At 41.3% G+C, this 25420-nt stretch overlaps 1 protein-coding gene across 4 annotated transcripts in view; it reads left to right on the forward strand.

Moving 5' to 3' along the window:
- The window catches only part of LOC139275796 (E3 ubiquitin ligase TRAF3IP2-like), a 90375-nt gene that overhangs the window by 18061 nt on the left and 46894 nt on the right, over nucleotides 1-25420 (forward strand). The window contains exons 1-2 of one of the 4 annotated variants that reach the window (XM_070893004.1): nucleotides 18002-18096; nucleotides 24848-24991. The exons of 1 other annotated variant lie outside the window; for it this stretch is intronic. Coding sequence is in view for 1 of the 3 variants with exons in the window: in XM_070893002.1 (XP_070749103.1) it covers nucleotides 18023-18096 (74 nt within the window). In the remaining 2 variants the exon portion in view is untranslated. Of the gene's footprint in view, nucleotides 1-17996; nucleotides 18097-24847; nucleotides 24992-25420 lie in introns of those variants that run through there. 2 more of the 4 variants (XM_070893005.1, XM_070893002.1) reach the window with 2 other exon arrangements.

The following is a 25420-nucleotide window of genomic DNA, read 5'->3' on the forward strand; positions in this document are numbered from 1 at the left end:
CCACTTACTATTACCCCAATTGGGTGCATTGCATTTGCGCTTGTTTTAAATCTGTTTTTAAGTCCTGGTATAGGCAAATGAGTGCCACATGAAATTTTGGCATAAGTTCTTGTCAGCAAGATCAACGTTAAAATAGGCATAATTTCTGCACAAGTTGATCACAGAAATTTCGGGCCAACATATTACCCAACTCTTAACAGCAAGAGAATAAATAAACCACCATATTTTATGGAAGCAAAAATAGAATGGGGGATTCAGTGGCCTGAGGGGTATCTAATGAATAGACAAATATGTTTACCAGCTAGCTCAAATGGCCAGGATTCAGCCCATTTAATTTGATTACGATATACTCTAAAACTGACTGGCAAGGACCATTCATAAATCTGACATTTCAGAAGCTTGCTCAGATGTTGCTATGCAGTAAGGATATTAGCCAAGATTCACAATTTGTGGCTATCTTTTTCTGCCTGGATTTGTTTTAACAGTAATTTAATTTAGCTTAAATCTTGCGGTTCTGAGGAAGTTGATCATGACATGCAGTCAAACCCATTCACAGATCTTCATTGCCCTGATGTGTTGTAAAACATGCCATTTCAGCAAAGCATATGGTGAAATAAACCGATTCCTTTTCGAGCACTCGAGCTGCTGTTTTGATATGTTCACCCATATTCCATTCCCGCCCCGCCCCTGATGCTGTGCAAACAGGCTCCTGGGCCTGTTTGCACCAGCCGTAAAATAATTTCTGTTTAATTGCTGGGCAGTTGGTGCACAGAATTGGGCTAATTGCCCATCACTGAGGATCATACAGACACAGTGGATGATCTGTTAAGTTGGATGACTGATCGCAAGTTCAGGATCTAGCGCATGCGGAAATCCCAAACTTGCGGTCAATATCAAAGACAGTATGACCGTGTATGTGTGTACTCAGAGTATGCAATCATACAAACTGCAAATTCTGCCCCACTATGTTTACCATCCAGGGAACTGATCGGTCTCGCCATAGGAACCATTGTGTGGAACTTTAATAAGCAGATAACTGGCTAAGAAAACAAAGTTTCGTTACCAATGTTATCTTTTTGCAGTATTCGTCTGAAATTTAAGGAGATATTTCCATAATTCGCATCAAAAATATATCACAATGAGAAGGAAAGAGTAAGATAAGGGATAACCATTCCATGGATAACTAAGGAAATAAGGGATGGTATCAAATTGAAAACAAGGGCATGCAATGTGGCCGAGGCTAGAGGATTGGGAAATTTTTAAAAGCCAGCAAAGAACGACTTGATAGAAAATGATAGAGGGAAGATAGATTATGAAAGTAAACTAGCACTAGAAATATAAAGAGAGATATTAAGAGTTTCTACAGCTACATAAAAAGGAATAAAGTGACTAAAGTAAATGTTGGTCCCCTGGAAGCTGAGACTGGGGAATTAATAATGGAGAACAGGGACATGGCAGAGATGTTGAACAAATATTTTGTATCAGGCTTCATGGTGGAAGACACTAAAAACATCCCAATAGTGGATAATCAAGGGGCTATAGGGAGGGAGGAACTTAATACAATCACTGTCACTAATGAAGTAGTACTCAGTAAAATAACGGGACTAAAGGCGGACAAGTCCTCTGGACCTGATGGCTTACATCCTTGGGTCTTAAAAGAAGTGGCTGCAGAGATACTGGATGTATTGGTTGTAATCTATCAAAATTCCCTGGATCCTGGGGCGGTCCCAGCGGATTGGAAAACTGCAAATGTAACGCCCCTATTTATAAAAAAAAAAGGAGGCAGACAAAAAACAGGAAACTATAGACCGGTTAGACTAATATCTATCATTGGGAAAATGCTGGAGTCCATTATTAAGGAAGCAGTAGTGGGACATTTGGAAAAGCATAATTCAATCAAGCAGAGTCAGCATAGTTTAATGAGCAGGAAATTGTGTTTGACAAATTTGCTGGAGTTCATTGATGATGTAACGAGCAGGGTGGATAACGGGAACCAGTGGATATGGTGTATTTGGATTTCCAGAAGGCATTCGATAAGGTGCCACATAAAAGGTTACTGCACAAGATAAAAGTTCACAGGGTTGGGGGTAATATATTAGCATGGATTGGCTAACAGAAAACAGAGAGTCGGGATAAATGGATCATTTTCCGGTTGGCAAACAGTGACTAGTGGGGTAGCGCAGGGATCTGTGCTGGGTCCTCTACTTTACAATCTATATTAATAACTTGGATGAAGGGACTGAGTGTAATGTAGTCAAGTTTGCTCATGATACAAAGATGGGTGGGAAAGCAAATTGTGAGGGGGACACGCAAAATCTGCAAAGGGATATAGATAGGCTGAGTGAGTGGGCATAAATTTGGCAGATGGAGTATAATGTGGGAAAATGTGAGGTTATCCACTTTGGCAGAAAAAATAGAAAAGCAAATGCAATTTTTCTCCATTTAAATTATAAAGTGCTGCAGTACAGAGGGACCTAGGGGTCCTTGTGCATGAAACACAAAAAGTTAGTATGCAGGTACAGTAAGTAATCAGCAAGAAAGAGTATAAAAGCAGAGAAGTCCTGCTACAATTGTACAGGGTATTGGTGAGGCCACCCTTGAGTACAGCATACTGTTTTGGTCTCCATATTTAAGGAAGGATATGCTTGCATTGGAGGCTGTTCAGAGAAGGTTCACTAGGTTGATTCCGGAGATGAGGGGGTTGACTTATGAAGGTAGGTTGGGCCTATACACATTGGAGTTCAGAAGAATGAGAGGTGATATTATCGAAACATATAAGATAATGAGAGGACTCGACAGGGTGGATGCAGAGGATATTTCCACTCATAGGGGAAACTAAAAGTAGCGGACATAGTCTCAGAATAAGGGACCTCCCATTTAAAACAGAGATGAAGAGGAATTTCTTAGGGTTGTAAATCTGTGGAATTCTCTGCCCTAGAGAGCTGTGGTGACTGGGTTATTGAATATATTTAAGGTGGAGATTTTTGAGCAATAAGGAAATAAAGGGTTATGGGGAGAGGGCAGGGAAATGGAGCTGAGTCCATGATCAGATCAGCCATGATCTTATTAAATGGCGGAGCAGGCTCGAGGGGCCAGGTGGTGTACTCCTCCTATTTCTTGTGTTCTTGAAGCAAATGAGAGGTGTTTACAGATTGTTAAATTTCAAACTTTATTTTTGTATTAATTTAGACTTTCTCTGACTTGATGATAAATCAAGCAATTGTGTGACCGGAAGGGGAAAGCATTAATTGTCTTGAATTTGTGTGGGTATGAACTGTCGGCCTTGGTTGGAAGCCGCACCATAAACCTCCCAATTAATCAAGCAGCAGAATTTTGCAAATATTTCCCTTTTTATTACTCTCTCGGGAGTATTGAAAAACTTTAATTAAAGTAAAGTTACTTCAACATTGGTGTTCGATTATCATCATTCTCAGTAACAGGGTAACACTAAGATTTCCACAGAGGAGCAAGGCTTGGAATGATTAAGATATACCTAGATCCAAACAATTTGTGAATGATAGAGACTCAGTTCTATCTCTACTTGTAACGCTACTAGACTGCTGATGGAGATTGATCTGCTCGTTATTAGCTTACTCAAGTCCCATTGAAATCCTAACTGAACTTTTTTTGTAATATTTGTAATTAAATCTTTTGCAACACACACCTACAATGATTCCAACTAGCAGTGCATTCTGCATGCACAAAATACAACTGTCCTTGCCCTCCAACCCCATGGCAGACAGAGGCAGGCACAGGATTAATTGTTGAAGATAGGCTGATTTAACAATTGTCTACTGCAAATAACTTTCACCTTCAGGAGTGATCAGAGTGATTTTGATGTTGATGATATAAAACCATAGAGCTGAGTTTCAATGAGGGGTCATGCTCATACATTAATCTGTCTTTTAGTTTTTTTTTAGATAATAAGCCTGTAATGCAGTTCAAACAACTGTTTCAGGTGATACCAGAGGAATGCTTAATATTCTTGTGTTAAATTCCTTTACTATTTTAGGAGGGGTTAACCTATTTAGAATAAATTAGAATAGGAGACACAAGAAATTCATTCAAATGCAGCTCCAGCTTGAAGCATTTTCAGCTTGCGGTATTACTGTACTGTCCCAATCTACATCTCCCTTTTTATTGGATGTTACCTGATGCCCACAAGTAAAGTAGTAGTGCCCATATCAAATGTCACCCTCCAGTCTGCTACTGCGATGCATGGTGGGAAAATTTGGCCTGTTTGCAGAAAAATGTTTAATAAAATATTAAATGTTGAACTTTAATTTTTTTTAAACTTGATGGATTTGAAGTTTTGTTGGATATAATTATTTGGGAATATATTTGCAACAATTAAAGGCACTGGCACTGTGCCGTAAATCTGGATATCTAGCCTGCATTCAAAATCTTAACAGTATTTTCAATGTATATGCGCACACTATTTTTCAATCCTATGCACTGTTGTACATTTGCCAATTTTTCTAAATGTTGCCCATTCTTACCTTTCTTGACTGCAGCCTGATGAGGAATGTATCTGGTGTCAGATGTCAGAGTTAAGCTTCAGAGAATCTTGCAGTGGAACAAACTGTGTTCCAGTTAATGCATCTGCTTAATGACTGTGAGCAGACGAGTCAGTCTGAGAAAAAGATAATGGAAGTTAAAGTAGTTTCAAAATGTCAGTGATGCTTGGGAACGATTTTGTTTTATGCCTAGGACTGCTTTGAAATGGCTCGCTCATTTCATTGCCATCCATAAGCGTCCAAATCCATGAAGGTTGAATTGGATTGACTTCACCTTTTTGAGTCGGTGTTGAATAGATCAGTTTTTAAAAGGCAATCAAAGTAGCATTTGGTCTAAAGTTGTATTTTATAAAACATTGTGTTGTATGATATAAACTCTTATTGTTATAAAAATGTTTTCACTAGCTCACCATGAGGACTATCTCAGGAATTTTTCCATATTTTATTAAAAGCTTTTGCAGGAGCAGAGCAAAAACCTTCTAGGAATTGGGCTGTAAACCATAAAACACAACCCATTTGGCATTAATGATTTTATGCTGGGAAGGGGAAAGCCCAAACAAACAAACAAAGTAATAATCACTTGGTGTCTCTCCGCATACAAAATGGATAAATTATGGATTTGGAACAACTTTAGACTGCCTTGAAATGACTCGCTCATTTCATTGCCATAAGCGTCCAAATCCATGCATACATAAGAACATAATAGGAACAGGTGTAGGCCATACGACCCCTCAAGTCTGCTCTGCCATTCAATAAGATCATGGCTGATCTGATCATGGACTCCGCTCTACTTCTCCACCCGCTCCCCATAACCACTTATTCCCTTATCGTTTAAGAAACTGTCGATATCTGTCTTAAACTTATTCAATGTCCCAGCTTCCACAGCTCTCTGAGGCAGCAAATTCCACAGATTTACAACCCTCAGAAGAAATTTCTCATCTGTTTTAAATGGGTGGACCCTTATTCTAAGATCATGTCCTCTAGTTCTAGTCTCCCCATCAGTGGGAACATCCTCTCTGCATCCACCTTGTCAAGCCCCCTCATAATCTTACACGTTTCGATAAGATCACCTCTCATTCTTCTGAATTCCAATGAGTAGAGGCCCAACCTACTCAACCTTTCCTCATAAGTCAACCCCCTCATCCTGGAATCAACCTAGTGAACCTTCTCTGAGTTGCCTCCAAAGCAAGTATATTCTTTTGTAAATATGGAAACCAAAACTGCATGCAGTATTCCAGCTGTGGCCTCACCAATACCTTATATAACTGTAGCAAGCTTTCCCTACTTTTATACTCCATCCCCTTTGCAATAAAGACCAAGATACCCTTGGCCTTCCTGATCACTTGCTGTACCTGCATACCATCCTTTTGTGTTTCATGCACAAGTACCCCCAGGTCCCGCTGCTCTGTGGCACTTTGCAATCTTTCTCCATTTAAATAATAACTTCATCTTTGATTTTTTTTCTGCCAAAGTGCATGACCTCACACTTTCCAACATTATACTCCATCTACCAAATTTTTGCCCATTCACTTAGCCTGTCTGTCCTTTTGCAGATTTTTTGTGTCCTCCTCACACGTTGCTTTTCCTCCCATCTTTGTGTCATCAGCAAACTTGGCTACGTGACATTCAGTCCCTACTTCCAAGTCTTTAATATAGATTGTAAATAATTGGGGTCCCAGCACTGATCACTGCGGCACCCCACTAGTTACTGGTTGCCAACCAGAGAATGAACCATTTATCCCGACTCTGTTCTGTTAGTTAGCCAATCCTCTAGCCATGCTAATATATTACCCCAACCCCGTGAAATTTTATCTTGTGCAGTAACCTTTTATGTGGCACCTTGTCAAATGCCTTCTGGAAGTCCAAATACACCACATCCACTGGTTCCCCTTTATCCACCCTGTTCGTTACATCCTCAAAGAACTCCACAAATTTGTCAAACATGATTACCCTTCATAAATCCATGCTGACTCTGCCTGACCGAATTTTGCTTTTCCAAATGTCCTGCTACTGCTTCTTTAATAATGGACTCCAATATTTTCCCAACCACAGATGTTAGGCTAACTGGTCTACAGTTTCCTGCTTTTTGTCTGCCTCCTTTTTTAAGTAGGGGTGTTACATTTGCAGTTTTCCAATCTGCTGGCACCTCCCCAGAATTTTAGTAAATTCCAACCAATGCATCCACAATCCCTACTGCTACTTCTCTTAAGATCCTAGGATGCAAGCCCTCGGGTCCAGGGAATTTATCTGCCTTTAGTCCCATTATCTTACTGAAGGTTGAAATGAATTGGCTTCATCCTTGAGTCAGTGTTGAATAGATCAGTTTTTAAAAGGCAATCAAGTTTTGATCACATCAATTAGGACAACAAAGTTTCAATCTAATTTTATTTCTACATATTGTGCTAAAATGAAAAATATGGTCTATGGACTGAGTTTTTGTTTAAATTACCTTTTTGTATGGCATGTGTATAAATCTAAAAGTTTCATTATTCTATTTGAGAGATTTGGCCAAATTTTAATGTTACAACTCCCATGTGCCAGAGGACATTGTTTGGATATACAGGAGTAGGCCATAATGATCCCTCGAGCCTGCGCTCTCATTCAATAAGATGGTTAATCTTTGACCTCAAATTCACTTTCCTGCCATGTCCCTTGATTTCTCCAAGAGTCCAGAAATCCATCTCTCTCGGCCTTGAATATACTCAATGATTCAGCATCCACAACCCTTTAGGCTAGAGAATTCAAAAGAATCACAACCCTTTAAGTGAAAAAATTCCTCTTCATCTCTCTTAAAATGCCAGCCCCTTATCCTGAGTATGCTCCCTAGTTCTGGATTCTCCAGCCAGGGGAAATGATCTCTCTGAAACTTACAAGATTCTGAGGGGGATTGACAGTATAGATGCTTTGAGGTCACCTCTCATTCTTCTAAACTTGAGTGTATAGGTCCAATCTATTCCATCTGCAGAGATTTGTTGAGTCGTAATTTAATCGTGCTTTTCTTCAGAACCTTTTGTGCTGGTATAAAATTAGTTGAGGGAATTGTATTGTGGCTTATGGTCACTCCCTGCCACTTCCATTATGGCTGCAGAATCCTTTGTGCCAAATATCGAGATTTGGAACATGCTAGGTACTTGCTCTACCTCGATCTTTCTTTTATGTTGCTGCTGACACATCAACTTAGTACTGCATCCACACCAGTTTTGATCTGAATCACCATAGATTAGAGATATTTATATCATAGGATTATATAGGATATACAGCACAGAAACAGGCCATTCGGCTCAGCCAGTCCATGTTGGCGTTTATGCTCCACTCTAGCCTCCTATCTTTTCTCATCTAAATCTATCCGCATAACCCACTATTCCCTTCTCTAGCCTCCTCTTAAATGCATCTATACTATTCACTTTAACCACTCTGGTAGCAAGTTCCACATTCTCACCACTCTTTGGGTAAAGATGTTTCTTCTCAGTTCCCTATGGGATTTCTTGGTGACGATCTTATATTGATGGCTTCTAGCTATGCTCTTCCCCACAAGTGGAAACATACATTCTCTTTGTATCCACTCTTAATTTTAAAGACCTCTATTAGGTCACCCCTCAGCTGCCTTTTTTCAAGAGAAAGGAGATCCAGCCTGTTCATCCTTTCTTGATCTGTACCCTCGCATTTCTGGTATCTTCCTTGTAAATCTTTGCACCCTCTCCAATGCCTCTGTATCCTTTTTATTATATGGCGATCAGAACTGTACGCAGTACTTCTGTGTGGTCTGACCAACATTCGATACAGGTTTAGCATAACTTCCCTACTTTTCAATTCTATATTTCTTTTTTTAAAAAAAAAAATGTTTTTTTAAATTCAACCCTAGTGCTTGGTTTGCTTTTTATGGCCTTACTAATCTGTGTCGCAACTTTTAGCGATTTGTGTATTTGTACTCCGAGATCCCTTTGTTCCTCTGCCCCACCTAGACTCGCGACCTCCCTATTCTTCCTACCAAAATGTAATACCTCACATTTATGTGTTGAACCTCATTTGCCAATTATATGCCATTCTGCAAGTTTATTAATGTTCTCCTGTAATTTGTTGCAGTTCTCCTCAGTATTGACTACACCCACCCCCCCCCTAAAAAAAAACTTGGTTTCATCTGCAAATTTTGAAATTGTGTTTTTTGATTCCAAGTCGAAATCGTTGATGTAAATTGTAAACAGCAGTGGCCCCAGCACTGATCCTTGTGGAACACTACTACCCACCTTCTGCCGCTGTGAATAGCTACCCTTTACTCCTACTCTCTGCTTTCTGTCTAAAAGAAAGCTAGTTATCCATTCTGCTACTTGTCCCCTGACTCCGCATTCTCTGACCTTGTTCATCACTCCTTATCAAAGGCCTTTTGAAAATCTAGATCAGTTCCATCTACTGCATTATCCATCTCTCTGTTACCACTTCAAAAAATGTAATGAGGTTGGTCAAGCAAGACTTTCCCCTTTGAAATCCATTGTGACTATTCATTATTATTAGACTTTTTCTCCTATTTTCCCCACAAGCAGGGATTCCATTATTTTTCTTACCACGCATGTTAAGCCAACTAGTCTATAATTCCCAGGACGTGTTCTATCTCCCTTCTTTAAATATAGTTACGTCAGCTATCCGCCAGGCCTCACGTTTTTCTAACAAACTTTTAAATATGTGTACTAATGCCTCTAATCCTTTTGCCTGGATTCTTTTACTAGATTCTTCTACTTTTAACTAGTGGTGATCCAAAACTCGGCTGCCTGTGTTTTAACTCTCACCAAGTCCCACCCAGCTATCCTTCTTGGGCGGCTCCCGGTTAAGCAACGCCTTGATTTCAAAATTCTCATCCTTGTTTTCTTGCTCCTCCCTATTTCTAATCTCCTCAAGCACCCGAGATGTCTGCGCTCCTCTAATTCTGCCCTCTTGAGCATCCCTGATTATAATCGCTTCACCATTGGTGACCATGCCTAGGCTCCAAGCTCTGAATTTCCCTGTCTTAACCTCTCCGCCTCTCTACCTTTCTCCTCCTTTAAGACGCTCCTTAAAACCGACCTCTTTCTCCAAACTTTTGGTCACCTGCCCTAGTTTCTTCTTGTATGCCTCGGTGTCAAAGTTTTTGTCTCATAATACTCCTGTGAAGCTCCTTGGGATGTTTCTACTATAAAGGCGCTTCATAAATACAAATTGTTTTAAAATACGTGGATGCAATCCATCCATCGGAGCATTCTTTCATTGTGAAGTTGATCTGCTGGAGTATAGAATAGCTACAAAATGAACTTCTCTGCGTAGGCATTGTTATTGCTTAAAAAAATTCATGCTAACATTGGAGATGTACTATAAAGCACGAAAAAGGAAGAAAATTTACTTTATGAAGAAATAGGAAGGGTATGTGAGGAAACAGGAACGTTAGTCAGTGTTGGTAGATGACTGTTTCTTGACATAGCATGTCAAAAAAGCCTCGGGAACCAATGGTTACCTTGATCTGTTTGTAACTTTTTTTTTAAAACCTCAAAATATACAGGAAATTAAGTCAGCACTGCGGTACAGGGACCACAAAATAATACATTTTAACATGATATGGGAATCAGAAATAGCTAACCCCGAGAGCCAGGTGCATATTTTTTTTAAATGGCTAAATAAGGGAACAACTAAAGCAAATAGATTTGGGGGATTGTTCAATAATTTCAGCGGAAGCCAAATAGAATCTGAGGGGGGGAGGGAGAGAGAGAGAAAGATGCAGTTCAGGCTAAACATAACAGTAAATCATTCTTTCAGTAGCACAAGGTGTGATGAGAGTTGAAACCTGTAAAAGATGCAAACAGGCTTGAAACTGAGAATGAACCCAAAATAGTAAATATCCTGAATCACTACATGTCTGAGATATGAGCAATATGGCCTCTCAAAACAAAGGGATCCCTTGTAAAATGAGTGGCTTTGTTACTAATGAGATGGAAGTCCGAGGCAGGCAAATTTGAGATTTGATAGAAGTGTTCAAAATCATGAGGGGTCTGGACCGAGTAGTTGGAGAAACTGTTCATTGGCAGAAGGACACAGATTTAAGGTGATTGGCAAAAGGACCAAAAGAGAATTTTTTTACGCAGCGAGTGGATCTGGAATGCACTGCCTGAAAGGGTGGTATAGGCAGACTCGATCACTGCTTTCAAAAGGGAGTTGGAGAAGTATGTGAAAGAAATAAAAAGTGGTGGTTGGTGTGCAACAGCCACCCCACGTTAAAAGAATTCACGCACCGGCATCTACCACCATTTAAACTGAGTTCATCAGCCAGCTGAGTACTAATTTTTAGTGTGGAAGCAAGTCATCCTTGACCCCGAGGGACTGCCTATGATAATTTTTTGCAGGGCTATAGGGGAAATGGCTGCCTTCCATGCTGTGACCATTCTATGGCCCCAAGTTTCGTCCCGCGGCGAAAACGGCGCACCTCCGAGCTGGGCGCCTGTTTTTCGCGCCGAAAACTGCGCCTAAAAAAAAAAAAAATCCGATATTCTCGAGCTCCTTGGAGCTCGATGTCTGCTTGGCGCGGCGCGCTCCTCGCAGCAAGGGGCGGAGCCTAGCACTCGCGCCGATTTTCTAAGCAGCAGGGGGCGGGTACAATTTAAATTAGCCTTCGTGGTGCCGGCAACCCAGCGCGTGCGCGTTGAAGCGTGCGCGCACGCGCAGTCTCTCAAACATTGGCACTCGGCCATTTTAAAAAATACTGCAGAAAAAGTGATTTGTTTCTTGGACCCCTGCAAAGGCTTGTAATTTAATTTTTTTTTTATATTTCTGTGTGTGAGGGAGTGCTTTTTAGCAGCACTGCTGAATAAATCACCTGCTGAAATCAGTGAGTTCAGCTTTTCACTGCTAAACTTGCAGAACCGGTGCTGCATTGGTGCATGCAAATTAAGGACTGTGTTTGGAGAAATGAGTGCCAATTCAACTTTGCAATAGATCAACGTCCACCAAGAACAAAGATGGCAAACCATTGCATAATACGTGGTGTTGACAATGCAGCACCCATTCTGCAAATTTAAATATAAAACTGTCGATGTGGCTGCCTCTCCCTGTCCAAATGGCCTCAGTCCCCCTCACAGCTCGAAGGCTGCTGCTGTATCTTCGGCTGCCGTTGAGCCACTGACGCCGCCCCTAAAGCGTGGCCGAATGGCCTCAAGCACCATAAAGAGCTGCGTGTGTCAGGTGTTGATTCTTCGGCTGCCGACCAGCCACTGATATCCTATGGCCGAATGGCCTCACGTCGGTCCGCTGCTGATTCTTCGGCTGCCGGCCAGCCACTGACGCCGCTGATATCTCATGGCCGAATGGCCTCGGGTCCGTCCGGTGCTGCTTCTTCGCGGCCAGCCACGAAGAGAATGAAGGCCTGCCTCAAGCACTGCAGCTCAGCTCGATGCTTGCTGCCGCTGCCGTCGAGACACTGATGCCACACCCCTGCCTGTCTCCAACATGAAAGGCCTGCCTGAAGCACAGCAGCTCGAAGGCTGATGCTATTTCACACAGGTAGGAACATGGTTTATTTAATCTTTTCTTTGCTTATAAATTTTTATTCAGGTTGGATTTATTTGTATAATATTTGTATAAGTATAACTAACGATTGATTGTAGAAGTTAATGACTTCCCTCCCCCCCCCCCCCCCCCCCACCTCATTTTCTACGCCTAATTTGTAACCTACGCCTGATTTTCTAAAGTGTAGACAAGGTTTTTTCGAGCGTACAAAAATCTTCACTTACTCCATTCTAAGTTAGTTTGGAGTAAGTTTTCACTCACGAAACTTTGAAATCAGGCGTAAGTGACCGGACACGCCCCCTTTTGGAAAAAAAAATTCTGTTCCAAAGTGAAACTGTTCCACCTGACTAGAACTGGAGCAAACTAAATGATGAGAATTGCGATTTCTAAGATACTCTGTTCTACATCAGTTGCTCCTAAAAATCAGGAGCAAATCGTGTGGAAACTTGGGGCCTATGATTCTATGAGATGCATCCTCGGGAATACATGGCATCTATCCCAGAATGCGGCGAGACACTAGAAGAGATTTGTAAAGCACTGATCATTACAAGCTGTCGTGTGACATTGGTGAGGTACTACAAGATTGGAAACAAGGCTAATGTGCCTTTATTCAAAAAGGGTGACGAAACAGACACAGGCATCTATAGGCCCATTAGCCTTGCTTTCATTCCATGTAAAATAATGGAATGGAGTATTGGGAGTACATTTGAGGATCAGTTGTACAACAATAACCTAGTTAACAACATTCAGCATGGATTCTGAAGGGAAGATCCTGCCTTATCTACCTCATCAACTTCTTTGGAGTAGATAAGTTCTACAACGTCAAAGGCCTTTGACTATGTTTTACACACAAGGCTGTAAATTAAACTCAAAGTTGTGGAGATTCAGGATAAACCTTGGGAATGGATAAGGAACTGGTTGAAGGGTTGGAAACAAGTACTTGTTGGAGGAGTTATGACATTGTTGGTGGGGGGGGGACGGGAGAGATGGGAGGACTGAGCGAGGTACCTCCGAGCTTGGTGTTGGAACCATTTCTGTTTTTAGTTTACATAAATAACCAGGATTCTGGGAACTCAAAAGCAGTAACATTTGTAGATGATAAACTAAGGGCTAGTGGAATTGGAAGCGACAACCCAGAAAATACAAAATGAGTTGGGCAAGATATGTAAGCAGAATAATGGCAGATAAAATTTAATGCAGTTAAATGTTAACTGCTTGAGATGGGAAGAAAAAAAATAGACAACATGTGTACATATGAATGGCGTTGAAATAGCAAGGATGAAGCAGAGAGAGATCAAAGTCTTCATAAATTTGATGCTAAACATTTCTAACTAATGCAGAGCATCATTCAACAAAGTCAAAAAGATTTTGTACTACATAGCCAAAACAGTAGAAATATAAACCAGAGGAGCTAATCAAATTTTGCAGTACTCCAATCGGACTGCACCTTGAATGCTGCAATCATTTCTGGTCTCCCAAGAAACGAGTGTGGCATTTGAGAGAAGAGCCATTCTGGTGATCCCCAGTGTTGGGGCTGAGTTACGAGAAAAGATTGAAGAAACTTGTGTTTTTTGATCTGGATAGGAGGTGATCTTATGGAGGTAGATAAGATCACTGGGTTTAGAAAAAGTTAACCCAGAATAATACTTTAAATTAAACAGCAGGAGTAGAAATCGGAGACACTGGTTCAAACTGGAGAGGGGTGCTTTAAGGAGTTTTTTTTTTCTTTAAGTTTCGTCCGATGACACGCTCCAATCCTATTTTTATGATTGTCCATGTTCCTCTTCTTTTGAAAATAATTCAATGTTCTCATGAGTTAGGGTGCCCTAAACATTCAAATATGGTCTCTCTCTTGATCTGTATCAGCTTAGAATTACTTATTTAAAATGCCCTTGTGATGTATGTCTGTATATATGATCAGCCTCGTTAATAGATTGACTGGGTACTTACAAAAAGGGCTTCTTATCGAGTCATAGCGTCATTACGGCATAGAAGGAGGCCATTCGGCCCATTGAGTCCATGTAGAGCAATCCAGTCAGTCCCATTTCCCCCGCTCTATCCCCATAGCCCTGCAAATTTATTTCCCACAACTCCCTATCCAATTTCCTTTTGAAATCATTGATCGTCTCTACTTCCACCATCCTCGTTAGCAATGTGTTCCAGGTCATTGCCACTCGCTGCGTTTTAAAAAAAAAAAGTTCTTCCGTACATTTCCCCCCCCCCGTATCTTTTGCTCAAAACCTTAAATCAATGTTCCCTAGTTCTTGTATGATAACGATAATAGTAATAACTTTTTATATAGCGCCTTTAACGTAGTAAAACGTCCTAAGGAGCTTCACAACAATTTTACAACGCGTTGGATATTGACCATTGAGGGGGAGAGAGCAGGAAGTATAAAAATAGGTTAAAGGCTCTGGTCCATCAGCTAATGGGAACAGCCTTTCTCTGTCTACCGTGACCAAACCCATCGTCATCTTGTACTCCTCGATCAAATCTCCCCTCAACTTCCTTTGCTCCAAGGAGAACAACCACAGCTTCTCCAGCCTAATCTTGTAGCTAAAATCCCTCATCCCTGGAACCATTCTGGTAAATCTCCTCTGCACCCTCTCGAGGACCTTCACATCCTTCCTAAAGTGTGAATCCAGAACTGGACGCAATACTCTAGTTGTGGCCTAACCAGAGTTTTATAAAGGTTCAGCATAACTTCCCTGCTTTTGTACTCTCATACCTCTATTTATGAGGCCCAAGATCCCATATGCTTTGTTAACTAACTACTCTCTCAATATGTCCTGCCACCTTCAAAAGATCTATGCACATAAACCCCCAGATCCATCTGTCTCTGCACACTTGTCTGCCCATTCTGCTAGCCTATCTGTCCTATTGCAGTCGAAACTGAGGTGGACGCACCATACTCCCTCGCGGTTGCCAGTGTCAAAGGCCTTTGTGAGGTCAAAGAAGGCATGTACAAGGGTTGGTGCTGCTCCCTGCATTTCTCTTGTAGTTGTCGTGTGGTGAAGATCATGTCTATTGTGCCCCTTAGTGGACGGAGTCCGCATTGACTCTGGGAGGAGCTCTTCAGCCATGGGAGAAGACGTTTGAGGAGGATTCTTGCAATGACTTTCTCAGTGGCTGACAGCAGAGAGATTTCTTTGTAGTTACTGCAGTCGGACTTATTCCCTTTTTTGAAGATGGTCATGATTACAATCGGTCGACTGAGGAAGAGAGTGTTTGAAGACCAGGACCTCAAATTTGGCATCAAGCTTATGTTATACAGGGCATTGTAATACCCCCGCCCTTCTATATGGCTGAGACGTGGACGATATACAGCAGACATCTCTAAGCACTGGAGAAGTACCACCAACGCTGCTTCTGCAAGATCCTGCAAATCCACTTTGAGGATAGATGCACCAACGTCAGTGTTCTTGCTCAGGCCAACATCCCCAGCATCGAAGCACTGACTACACTCAACCAGCTCTGTTGAGCAGGCCACATTGTTCGCTTGCCCGACACAAGACTCCCTAAGGAAACGTTCTACTCTGAACTCTTACACGGCAAGCGAGCCCAGGTGGGTAGAGAAAACATTTGAAGGGCACCCTCAAAGCCTCCTTAATAAAGAGCACCATCTCCACTGGCACCTGGTGAGTCCCTAGCCAAAGACCGCCTAAGTGGAGGAAGAGCATTCCGGAAGGGCACTGAGCACCTTGAGTCTCGTCGCCGAGTGCATGCAGAAATCAAGTGCAGATGGCAGAAGGAGCGTGCGGCAAACCAGACCACCCCTCCCCCCCCCCCCCCCCCCCCCCTCCACCCATCCTTTCCTTCAACCACTGCCCCACCTGTGACGGACTGTAATTCCCGCATTGGACTGTACAGCCACCTGAGAACTTTCTCTCTCGTATCCAAGTCACCTTACTTCATCAAAAAATTCAATTACATTAATCAAACATGATCTGCCTTTTACAAATCCGTGCTGGCTCTCCTTAACTAACTTAAACCCCTCAAGTGCCTGTTAATTTTTTCCCTGATTATTGTTTCTAAAACCTTACCCACCACTGATGTTAAATTGACCAGCCTGTAGTTACTAGGATTGTCCTTGTATCCTTTCTTCAACAAAGGTAACACATTTGCCACTTTCCAATCCTTTGGCACCTCCCCTACACCTATGGAAGATGTGGCAAGCTCTTCCGCTATCTCCACCCCCACTTCCCTTTGCAATCTGGGATCAAGCTATCTGGCCAGGTGACTTATCCACTCAAAGCATCCCATCCAATACCTCTACCACCTTTTTGTTTCTACCAATATTTTGTCAGCATCCTCTTCCTTAGTAAACGCCGATATAAAGTATTAAATATTCTAGCCTTGCCCTGCGTGCCTCAGCATATATTACCACCTTGGACCCTAATAGGCCCACCACACCTCTTGCTACCTGCCTACTATTTACATGCCAGTAGAAGATTTTTGGGTTCCCTTTTATGTTAACCGCCATTCTATTCTCATTCTCTCTTTGCCAGTCTTCTTTTCCTCTTCACTTCCCCTCTCAACTTATTGTATTTGGCCTGGTTCTCACTTGAAGAATTCACCTGACATGAATGATACACCCTCTTTTTTTTGTTTCATCATATTCGCTATCTTCCTCATCATCCAAGGAGCCCTGGCTTTGGTTCCCCTACCTTTCCTCCTTGTTGGAATGTACCTAGCCTGTACCTGAAACATCTCCTCCTTAAAGATCACCCATTGTTCCGTTAGTTTTTCCTGTTAATCTTTGGTTCCATTTTATCCTGGCCGGATCCCCTCTCATCCCATTGAAGTTAGCCCTCTTCCAATTTAGAAGTTCCACTTTAGATTGTTCCTTCCTCATCTCCATTACTAATCTAAACCTTATACGATGATCACTCTTACCCAAGTGTTCTCCCACAGACACTTGGTCCAATTGGCCCACCTCATTCCCCAGCACCAGATCCAGCAATGCCTCCTTCCTGGTTGGGTCAAGGAAGTTCTCCTGAATACATTTCAGAAATTCCTCCCCCTCCTTTCCCTTTACGCTAACATTATCCCAATCGATATTTGGGTAATTAAAGTCCCCAATATCACCACTCTCTAGTTCTTGCACATCTCTGATCTCCCTGCAGATTTGCTCCTCTATCTCGCTCTATTTGGAGGCCTATAGAATACCCCCAGTAGTGTGATCATGTCCTTTTTTGTTTTTCAACTCTAACCAAATGGATTCTGTCCTTGCCCCCTCAAGGACATCCTCTCTTTCCAACACTACAATGTCTTCCCTAATCAATACTGCCACCTTGTTTCTGAACACCTTGTATCCGTGAATATTAAACACCCAGTCCTCACCATTTTTAAGCCACATTTCTATTATTGCCACTGTCATATTCCCACACGGCTAATTGTGTTTGTAGCTCACCAATCTTATTCACCACACTTTGTACATTGACATATTTGCATTCTAACCCTGTCTTTGTATTCCTCGTAGTCCTTCTTAATCTGCTCCTATCTAATATGGTACTACTTCCTTCTCTCGTACTATCCAACACACTCCCTCTTGTATGCACCCTATTCCTCTTTTCTACTTTTCTACGCTAGTGTCCACCCCTGCCAATTTAGTTTAAACCCCCCCAACCACATCACGCTTCTTATGGAAATAACAGAAATTACATTCAGTTAATCACGTGCATACAGTTCTTAGGCAATAGCATGTTTTAGGTTGAAGTCAGATGTTGAATTTTAATAAAACTAATTGATGTTTGAATATTATATTGAGATTCAAATACTGACTAAGGAATTACTAATATTTTGATTTCTTCATTGTTGCCAACAATGAAGAAATGCAAGTACACTCAACCCTGATTTACAATTAGAAGCTGTTCTACTTAAAAAGGAAATAATTGCGGGAAGGGAAATGAATGTGGTTGTATTTCCTGTCAGAATCTAAGGAGTGAATAACAACAAAACAGTGACTTAAATGTGTAAGCTTCATGTTCCTGAAAGTGACTGCTGTAAAAAGCCGAACAATGTTCACAACAGAGAGCCCTAGCAAGAAGATTAATAGGTAGGTTGGACATAGATTAGAGAAAATAACCAACAACTTTCGGGCATGTTTTTTTTAAGCTGTTATCTTTTTTTACTATGCATTCATTATATTTTGTATTATGCAACAGTATTGAGATCCATCGCAGTACTGACGAGGTGTAATGTTGCGGTAAATATGTTAAAGACCAGAATTTCCTTCAGTTTGAGCATATGAGCTTATAGAGTTTTGAATGTTTCTTTTTGCTGTGGTTAACATCTGTAGTGTGAACGTTGTATACTTTTGCACTGGCATTCACTTTACCCTAGTTTCTGTCTGAGTGAAAAACAAGAGGTCAGCACTAAGTACATATTACTTGGAACAAAAAAGGCCCTTTCACCCATGCTCATTTTGCTGGCCATGCATAACTGTCATTTATTGGCTCTCCTTGCTGTGCTCGCTCTCGCTCTCGCTCGCGCGCGCTCTCTTTTTGCTGCAACAAGTTAAGAATCTTGCATAGGTTAATGTGAGGAACAAAATTGTCCACTTATGAGAATCATATTCTGAATATAATAACGGGTAATGACAAAACTGTTATCACTGGCTCTCATAATTTGTATGAATAATTCACATCCAATAGGGAAAGGAATTTCTGATTCTCCTATAATCCATACACTATAACGAATAACTGAAGTTTGTTCTAAGGCAGTAACAGGGTAGAAATGATAGATGAATCAGCAAAATTCGAGTAGTTTGTCCGTATTGCTCGAGATTTGCTGCTTGTAATGTGTATTAATCCTGTGTTGTCTCAGATTGATGTATTTAAATGACAATTTAAGCAAAAAAACAATGCATTTTGGTTTTCTTTAAAATGTTTACATACACATGTAGTTTAGCTGAAGGGTTTTAGTTCACATTCACTGACATACTAGATTAGAATTTTCATTTCTCAGACTATAATGGTATGTTGTATCTTTCATGTCTCTATGTATATCTTGATGTATAATTTTTTTCAGAATATAATTAGAGATGAGGGATGTGAGCATAATTCTACCAATATAGCATGCAGCCTTGTTCAATCATTTTTAAGGTGAAAAGTTGCATAAGTCATTTTGTTTCAAACCTTTTTTTATAGGAGTGTTTGGTTAACCTCACCCCCATACCTTGCTACCTGGTGGACAGGCACGGTATGCCTTGCCCCTTCAATTCCAGTCTATGTATGTCTCCAGTCAATACAGCTTAGATCAGGAGCTGAGAAAAGCAGGACTTGATTCTACATCTGTTCCCAGTAACCATGCTAACATTCAATTGCACATTGTGCACAATGGTAATTTGGAACTAAAATTTCTTTGAAATTTAACGCACTCTCTCAAACGCACACTCAATCAATACTTAGCTTGACAAATGTCTTTGTTTAGAATTGCAATTTCTTGCCAACCTAGCAAAAGCTGACCACCAGCTTCAACAAAGCTGGCACTGCCCCCACCCCCCCTCTAATATCTCGACATCAGAGGGGGCACAAACCTGTGAAAACATAGTTAACCTTTGTGACTCAGGTGGTCGGTGTACAAAAATTTCACTAGCCTCGGGGGGGGGGGGGTGGGGGGGGGGAAGGGAAATGAAATATAAATACAAAAGGGGGAAATTCAAATGCTGAATACACAAAATTGGTAATGCGCTTGTTGGGGTGGGGTTTCAGAGGCAGGTTCCCCATGAACATTTACAAGTTTTACGTTAAAAATGATGCACCATGTCTCATTTTAAGCACTTTAAAATCTATTAATTGTAAAGTGTAATCTTTTTATTGAAGAATTACAAAGTAACATTTGGTTATTCAACAGACGGACCACTTCACTAAAGGTTATCTTGCGTCATTCTTCAATATCAAATTCCCCATGCAAAAGGCACTTTACTCACTCTGGTCCCAGCTCAGAGACAGGTGTACTCCATGCCGCTCCTTGTCTTTTCACAAAGACCAATATCTCAAACCTTTGCAGGGCACAGTCGCATCCTTCTCCGCTACCCCTCAATTTAACTTGGCACTCTTCTGCTTTCTTCCAGCTAAACTGGCACTTGCCAATTTTAATCTAGCAATCTTTTTCTCTTTGCACCCTCCTCACCCAGCTACGTTCATGCTATGACACTTTTTTTTTTTCCCAATTCAAGTTCCTGTACTAATCTCCCTCCACACACACACACACTCCGCTAATGCTGGTAATCTCTCCTTCCTTCTCCCCTTTTGTTTCACGCAACGTGCTCAGTCCTTCGAGTCCAGCTGCTAATGCCCTGTCCCTGTCAGAGTGGGACTGAGGGGAAAGGAGCTATGTCAGTAAAAGATGGCATGCTGACTGAACTGCAAACACTGTCGATGTGAAATGCTGACAGTTGATGTGTGGATGTGACTTTTTTTATGACTGTTTGAATAGACCAAACTATAGAACAAAGGTGACCTTATTTAGAAAGTGGCCCACAATTTAAGGTAACTTATCGATTGGGTGGAATAATCTTCTTTATCTAACCAATCTCTGCACGAATATGATCAGCAATAAATGTAAAGCCACAGTAAGATTGTCTGATGACAGAATGGTGACCTGGCTTTCTTGAGTTTCACTTTTGCTGACCCAGAAATAAAACCAATTAAAATGTTTCAAAATAACACAAAATTAAGATCAACTATTGGTGCTTTGACTCTTGGTTCAGCCATAATTACGATGTCGTGATACACATTCCCCATGTAAGGTCGCAATATGCATATTCACCAGATTCATTTTTATTACTTTTTATTGAGGAGCATATTTAGCAGCACAAAGACATTTTACACCTGTGCACTACCATTTCTAAAGTAAGATGCCTCCAATTCTGTAATGGTTGGAATTTAGGTCAAGTTTATGGAAATGTTAGCAGCTCTTCCTCCTTCACGTAGTAAAAACCCAAATATGTCCATCTTTACCACGTGAACATCCTTTTATTAGCTTCAGACATACAGCCAAAGAAAGCAGAATGATTTAACTGGATTTGCTTCAAATCGTGTCTCCAGTTTCAAACATTTTTGGTGGTCTACATGCTTTGAGTAGAAAGGGAATCCAGTATGTAGACAATCACTGGAGCCCTATATCTTATTAATCCACAGCACAGTAAGTTGGTATATTATCAACTCTCTATTGGGTACTTTCGATCCTAATAAAAAAAAAAGAATTGCATTGTACTCGTTTTATCTATGGCGGGGACCAAGTGTATCTTCTGATTACCCAACTGGTTTTGTGCGTGTCAACAGAATTTCGTGTACACAAGTTGTGCGTACAGAGCTCTGGGTTTGTGGGCGTGTGTATACTGGGTAGGTTTGTCAACTCTAGTTGGAAACATTCCTGGAGGCTTGATCATGCGAAGTTCTGACTACGTGATCACATGGCACCTGTGAACATTTGCCATACAAAAGTTGGGTCCCCTGTAGTTTGAATGTTTTTTTGCTTGTGGTTTTGTGTCAGCAGCTGTTGTGCAGGAAGTTACGAAAACCAGGAAGCCACCCGCAATTAGGCATAGAAGGGAAATGAGGGTGGAAGGAGAAGTAACCGAAGATGGGGGGGGGGGGGGGATCCGCAGGGGGAAATCAAAGGTGGGAGGTAAATTGATTAAAACATTAAGTAACACTAACTCACTGAAATTTCATGGTTAACTTATAGTAATACTCAAGATTCCCCTTATAGCCAACAGTGATGCAATAACAGTCTATCTGTGATAGGTGTAACACCCCACTATCCTACCCGGAACTCGTCGTAATCCTATAATGCACTGATATTCACCCTGTAACAGCTAGAATCTCACTGCACTTCACAAGGTTCCTAATCGATGGCACATCAACAATTCCCATCTCCTTCCCTATCTCCTTTGATCAAGGTTCTTTCTGACAGTGACAACTCTGTACTGGAAACTTTAGTCAGAGCCATTCTTTCTTAGACTTTGTACATCAAAACCAGCCGGCGCAGATCCGCCTGAACTAAACTGAGAGATTGTACAAAACGGCTGTGGGCTCAATTTCTGGACACTTCTCACAGGGGAGCATCGTCCTCGGCCCAGCACCAACATTTCTAAGTCACTCCCTGGGCTTGGACTCTCAGGAGAATTTTCATAGAATGATAGAAATTGGTAGATAGCACAAGTGGAGGCCATTTGACCCCTGCACCGATCAGTCTGGCCTGTAACCCCATTTCCCACCCCTGCCATAACCCCATTCAAATACTTATCCTATTACCATTTAAATGATGGGGTAGATGTAGAGATGATGGTTACTAATTAATGCAGATGATGATTCAGGAGAAACTTTACCCAGAGAGCAGTTAGAATGTGGAACTCGCTACCACAAGGAATAGTTGAGGTGAATGGCATAGATGCATTTAAAGGGAAGCTAGATAAGCACATGGGTGAGAAAGGAATAGGATATGTTGATTGGGTTAGAAGGGTGTGAGGAGGCTTGTGTGGAGCATCCAACCTGTTCGTTACATCCTCCAAAGAATTCCAGCAAATTTGTCAAACATGGTTTCCCCTTCATAAATCCATGCTGACTCTGCCTGACCAAATCCAACAGTGGATAATCAAGTTCCTCCTCCCCCCCCCCCCCCCCCCCCATAGCCTCTTAACACAATCACCTAAGGAGATGGTATTCAGTAAGATAATGGGACTAAAGGTGGATAAATCCCCTGGACCTGATGGCTTGCATCCTAGGATCTTAAGGGAAGTAGCAGCAGGGATTGTGGATGCATTGGTTAGAATTTACCAAAATTCCCTGGATTCTGGGGAGTTACCTGCAGATTGGAAAACTGCAAATGTATCGTTCCTATTCAAAAAAGAAGGCAGACAAAAAGCAGGACACTAGACCAGTTAGCCTAGCATCAGTGATTGGGAAAATGTTGGAGTCCATTTATTAAAGAAGCAGTAGCAGGACATTTGGAAAAGCAAAATTTGGTCAAGCAGAGTCAGCATGGATTTATGAAGGGGAAGTCATGTTTGACAAATTTGTTGGAATTCTTTTGAGAATGTAACGAACAGGGTGGATAAAAGGAAACCAGTGGATGTGGTGTATTTGGACTTCCAGAAGGCATTTGACAAAGTACCACATAAAAGATTAATGCACAAGATAAAAGTTCACGGGGTTGGAGGTAATATATTCGCATGGATAGAATATTGTTTTCTGTTAGCCAATCAGTAACGAGTGGGGTGCCGCAGGGATCAGTGCTGGGACTCCAACTATTTACAATCTATGTAAACGACTTGGAAGGGACTGAGTGTAATGTAGTCAAGTTTGCTGACGATAAAAAGATGGGAGGAAAAGCAATGTGTGAGGAGGACATTAAAAATCTGCAAAAGGATTTAGACAGGCTAAGTGGGCAAAAATTTGACCGATGGAGTATAATGTTGGAAAATGTGAGGTCATGCACTTTGGCAGAAAAAAAATCAGAGCAAGTTATAATTTAACTGGAGAAAGATTGCAAAGTGCTGCAGTACAGCGGGACCTGGGGGTACTTGTGCATGAAACGGAAGGATAGTATGCAGGTGCAGCAATTGATCAGGAAGGCTAATGAAATCTTGACCTTTATTGCAAAGGGGATGGAGTATAAAAGCAGAGAAGTCTTGTTACAGCTGTACAAGGTATTGGTGAGGTCACACCTGGAATACTACGTGCAGTTTTGGTTTTCATATTTACGAAAGGGTATGCTTGCTTTGGAGGCAGTTCAGAGAAGGTTCACTAGGTTGATTCTGGGGATGAAGGGGTTGACTTATGAGGAAAGGTAGCGTAGTTGGGCCTCTACTCATTGGAATTCAGAAGAATGAAAGGTGATCTTATCGAAATATATAAGATTGAGGGGGCTTGACAAGCTGGATGCAGAGAGGATGTTTCCATTGGTGGGGGAAACTAGAACTAGAGGGCATGTTCTTAGAATAGGGGGCTGCCCTTTTAGAGATGAGGAGAAATTTCTTCTGAGGGTGGTGAATCTGTGGAATTTGCTGCCTCAGAGCTGTGGAAGTTGGGACATTAAATATATTTAAGACAAATAGACATTTTCTTAAATGATAAGGGGTTATGGGGAGCAGGCAGGGAAGTGAAGCTGAGTCCATGATCAGATCAGCCATGATCTTATTGAATGGAGGAGCAGGCTTGAGGGGCCGTATGGCCTACTCCTGCTCCTATTTATGTTCTTGTGTTCTTAAACACCAGCATGGACCTGTTGGGCCAATTAGCCTGTTCCTGTGCTGTAAATATTTTGTAATGTTCTTGTTTCTGCCTCAATAGCCAATTGTGGTGAAGCATCCCATTGTCTAACAGCCCTCTGTGCAAAACCCTTCTTTTTCACTTGGTTCTTCCAGTGAGAATCTTGGGTCGATGTTCTCTTCCTCATTTCCCAGTCTGAGCCTTACTAATTGATGGTTAAACAATGTTACAAAGCTTTGGAAGGGGACTTGTGAATGGAATTTGGGGTTTAGAGTTTACTGTTTAAACATTTAATTGATTTATTTTGAAGTGTAGTATTACTGATTTTTGCTTGCTATTTTCATCTTTTTTGAGGGGAGTGGGGAAGAGCCTAATTTAGAGCAATATATAAATTTTCAATTTTTAAAGGTGATGGGATTAATATTCTTGCTGACGCTTGCCTTCAGGATTCTCTTAAGGATGTTTGGTTCAGTATTGCCCAACCATCCATTTTCAGAATTTGGCAGTGAGGCAATTGCATAATGTATTTGCAATGAATTGGGTCACTGTTATTTTAAAAAAAATGACACTAAGTGTATGTGATTCTAGAATGAGAGAGTGACCAGTTTCCGTGAATAGGCATTCACATTGTGAATACATGAGGGTGGTGAGATCGGCTGTAGTCGACTAAGGCCATTCCCACTCTTCTTGCTCTAAGGGATAGGCATGGAACGAAAGCGAATAAAGTCTTCCGTAAGTGCCAACAAAAAATATACCCTTGAAATACATGACTGAATGCAAACTTGGACCTCGGTAGATATTTCCTAACCTGCTTGCGTTATCCTTTGAGCTCCAAGTTTTATTGTTTGTTGCATTGTGATAAAATAGATGCACTGGAATGCAGCCTTGTCTTTTTAATGCCTACAGTTCTTTTCCATGTTGCTTTTTATTGGAATTGTGCCAATAACAGCAATGCAGAGTGAATACCTGACATATGAATAGTTTGTTCAATGAGTGTACCAGTCCTTATGACTCCTCACATTTTTGCAGATTGTTCAAGTTGTGGTCTTCCCAAATAGTTTGAATTTAATTGGAGCAGTCGGCTGCTGCTTGCCAACGCTGATCTAACCTGCTGAGGCAAAGTGCTGCTCTAATCTCGTGCCAGCTGTTCAATCAGTTGAA

The sequence above is a fragment of the Pristiophorus japonicus genome, chromosome 11, assembly GCF_044704955.1.
Source record: "Pristiophorus japonicus isolate sPriJap1 chromosome 11, sPriJap1.hap1, whole genome shotgun sequence".
NCBI lineage: Eukaryota > Metazoa > Chordata > Chondrichthyes > Pristiophoridae > Pristiophorus > Pristiophorus japonicus.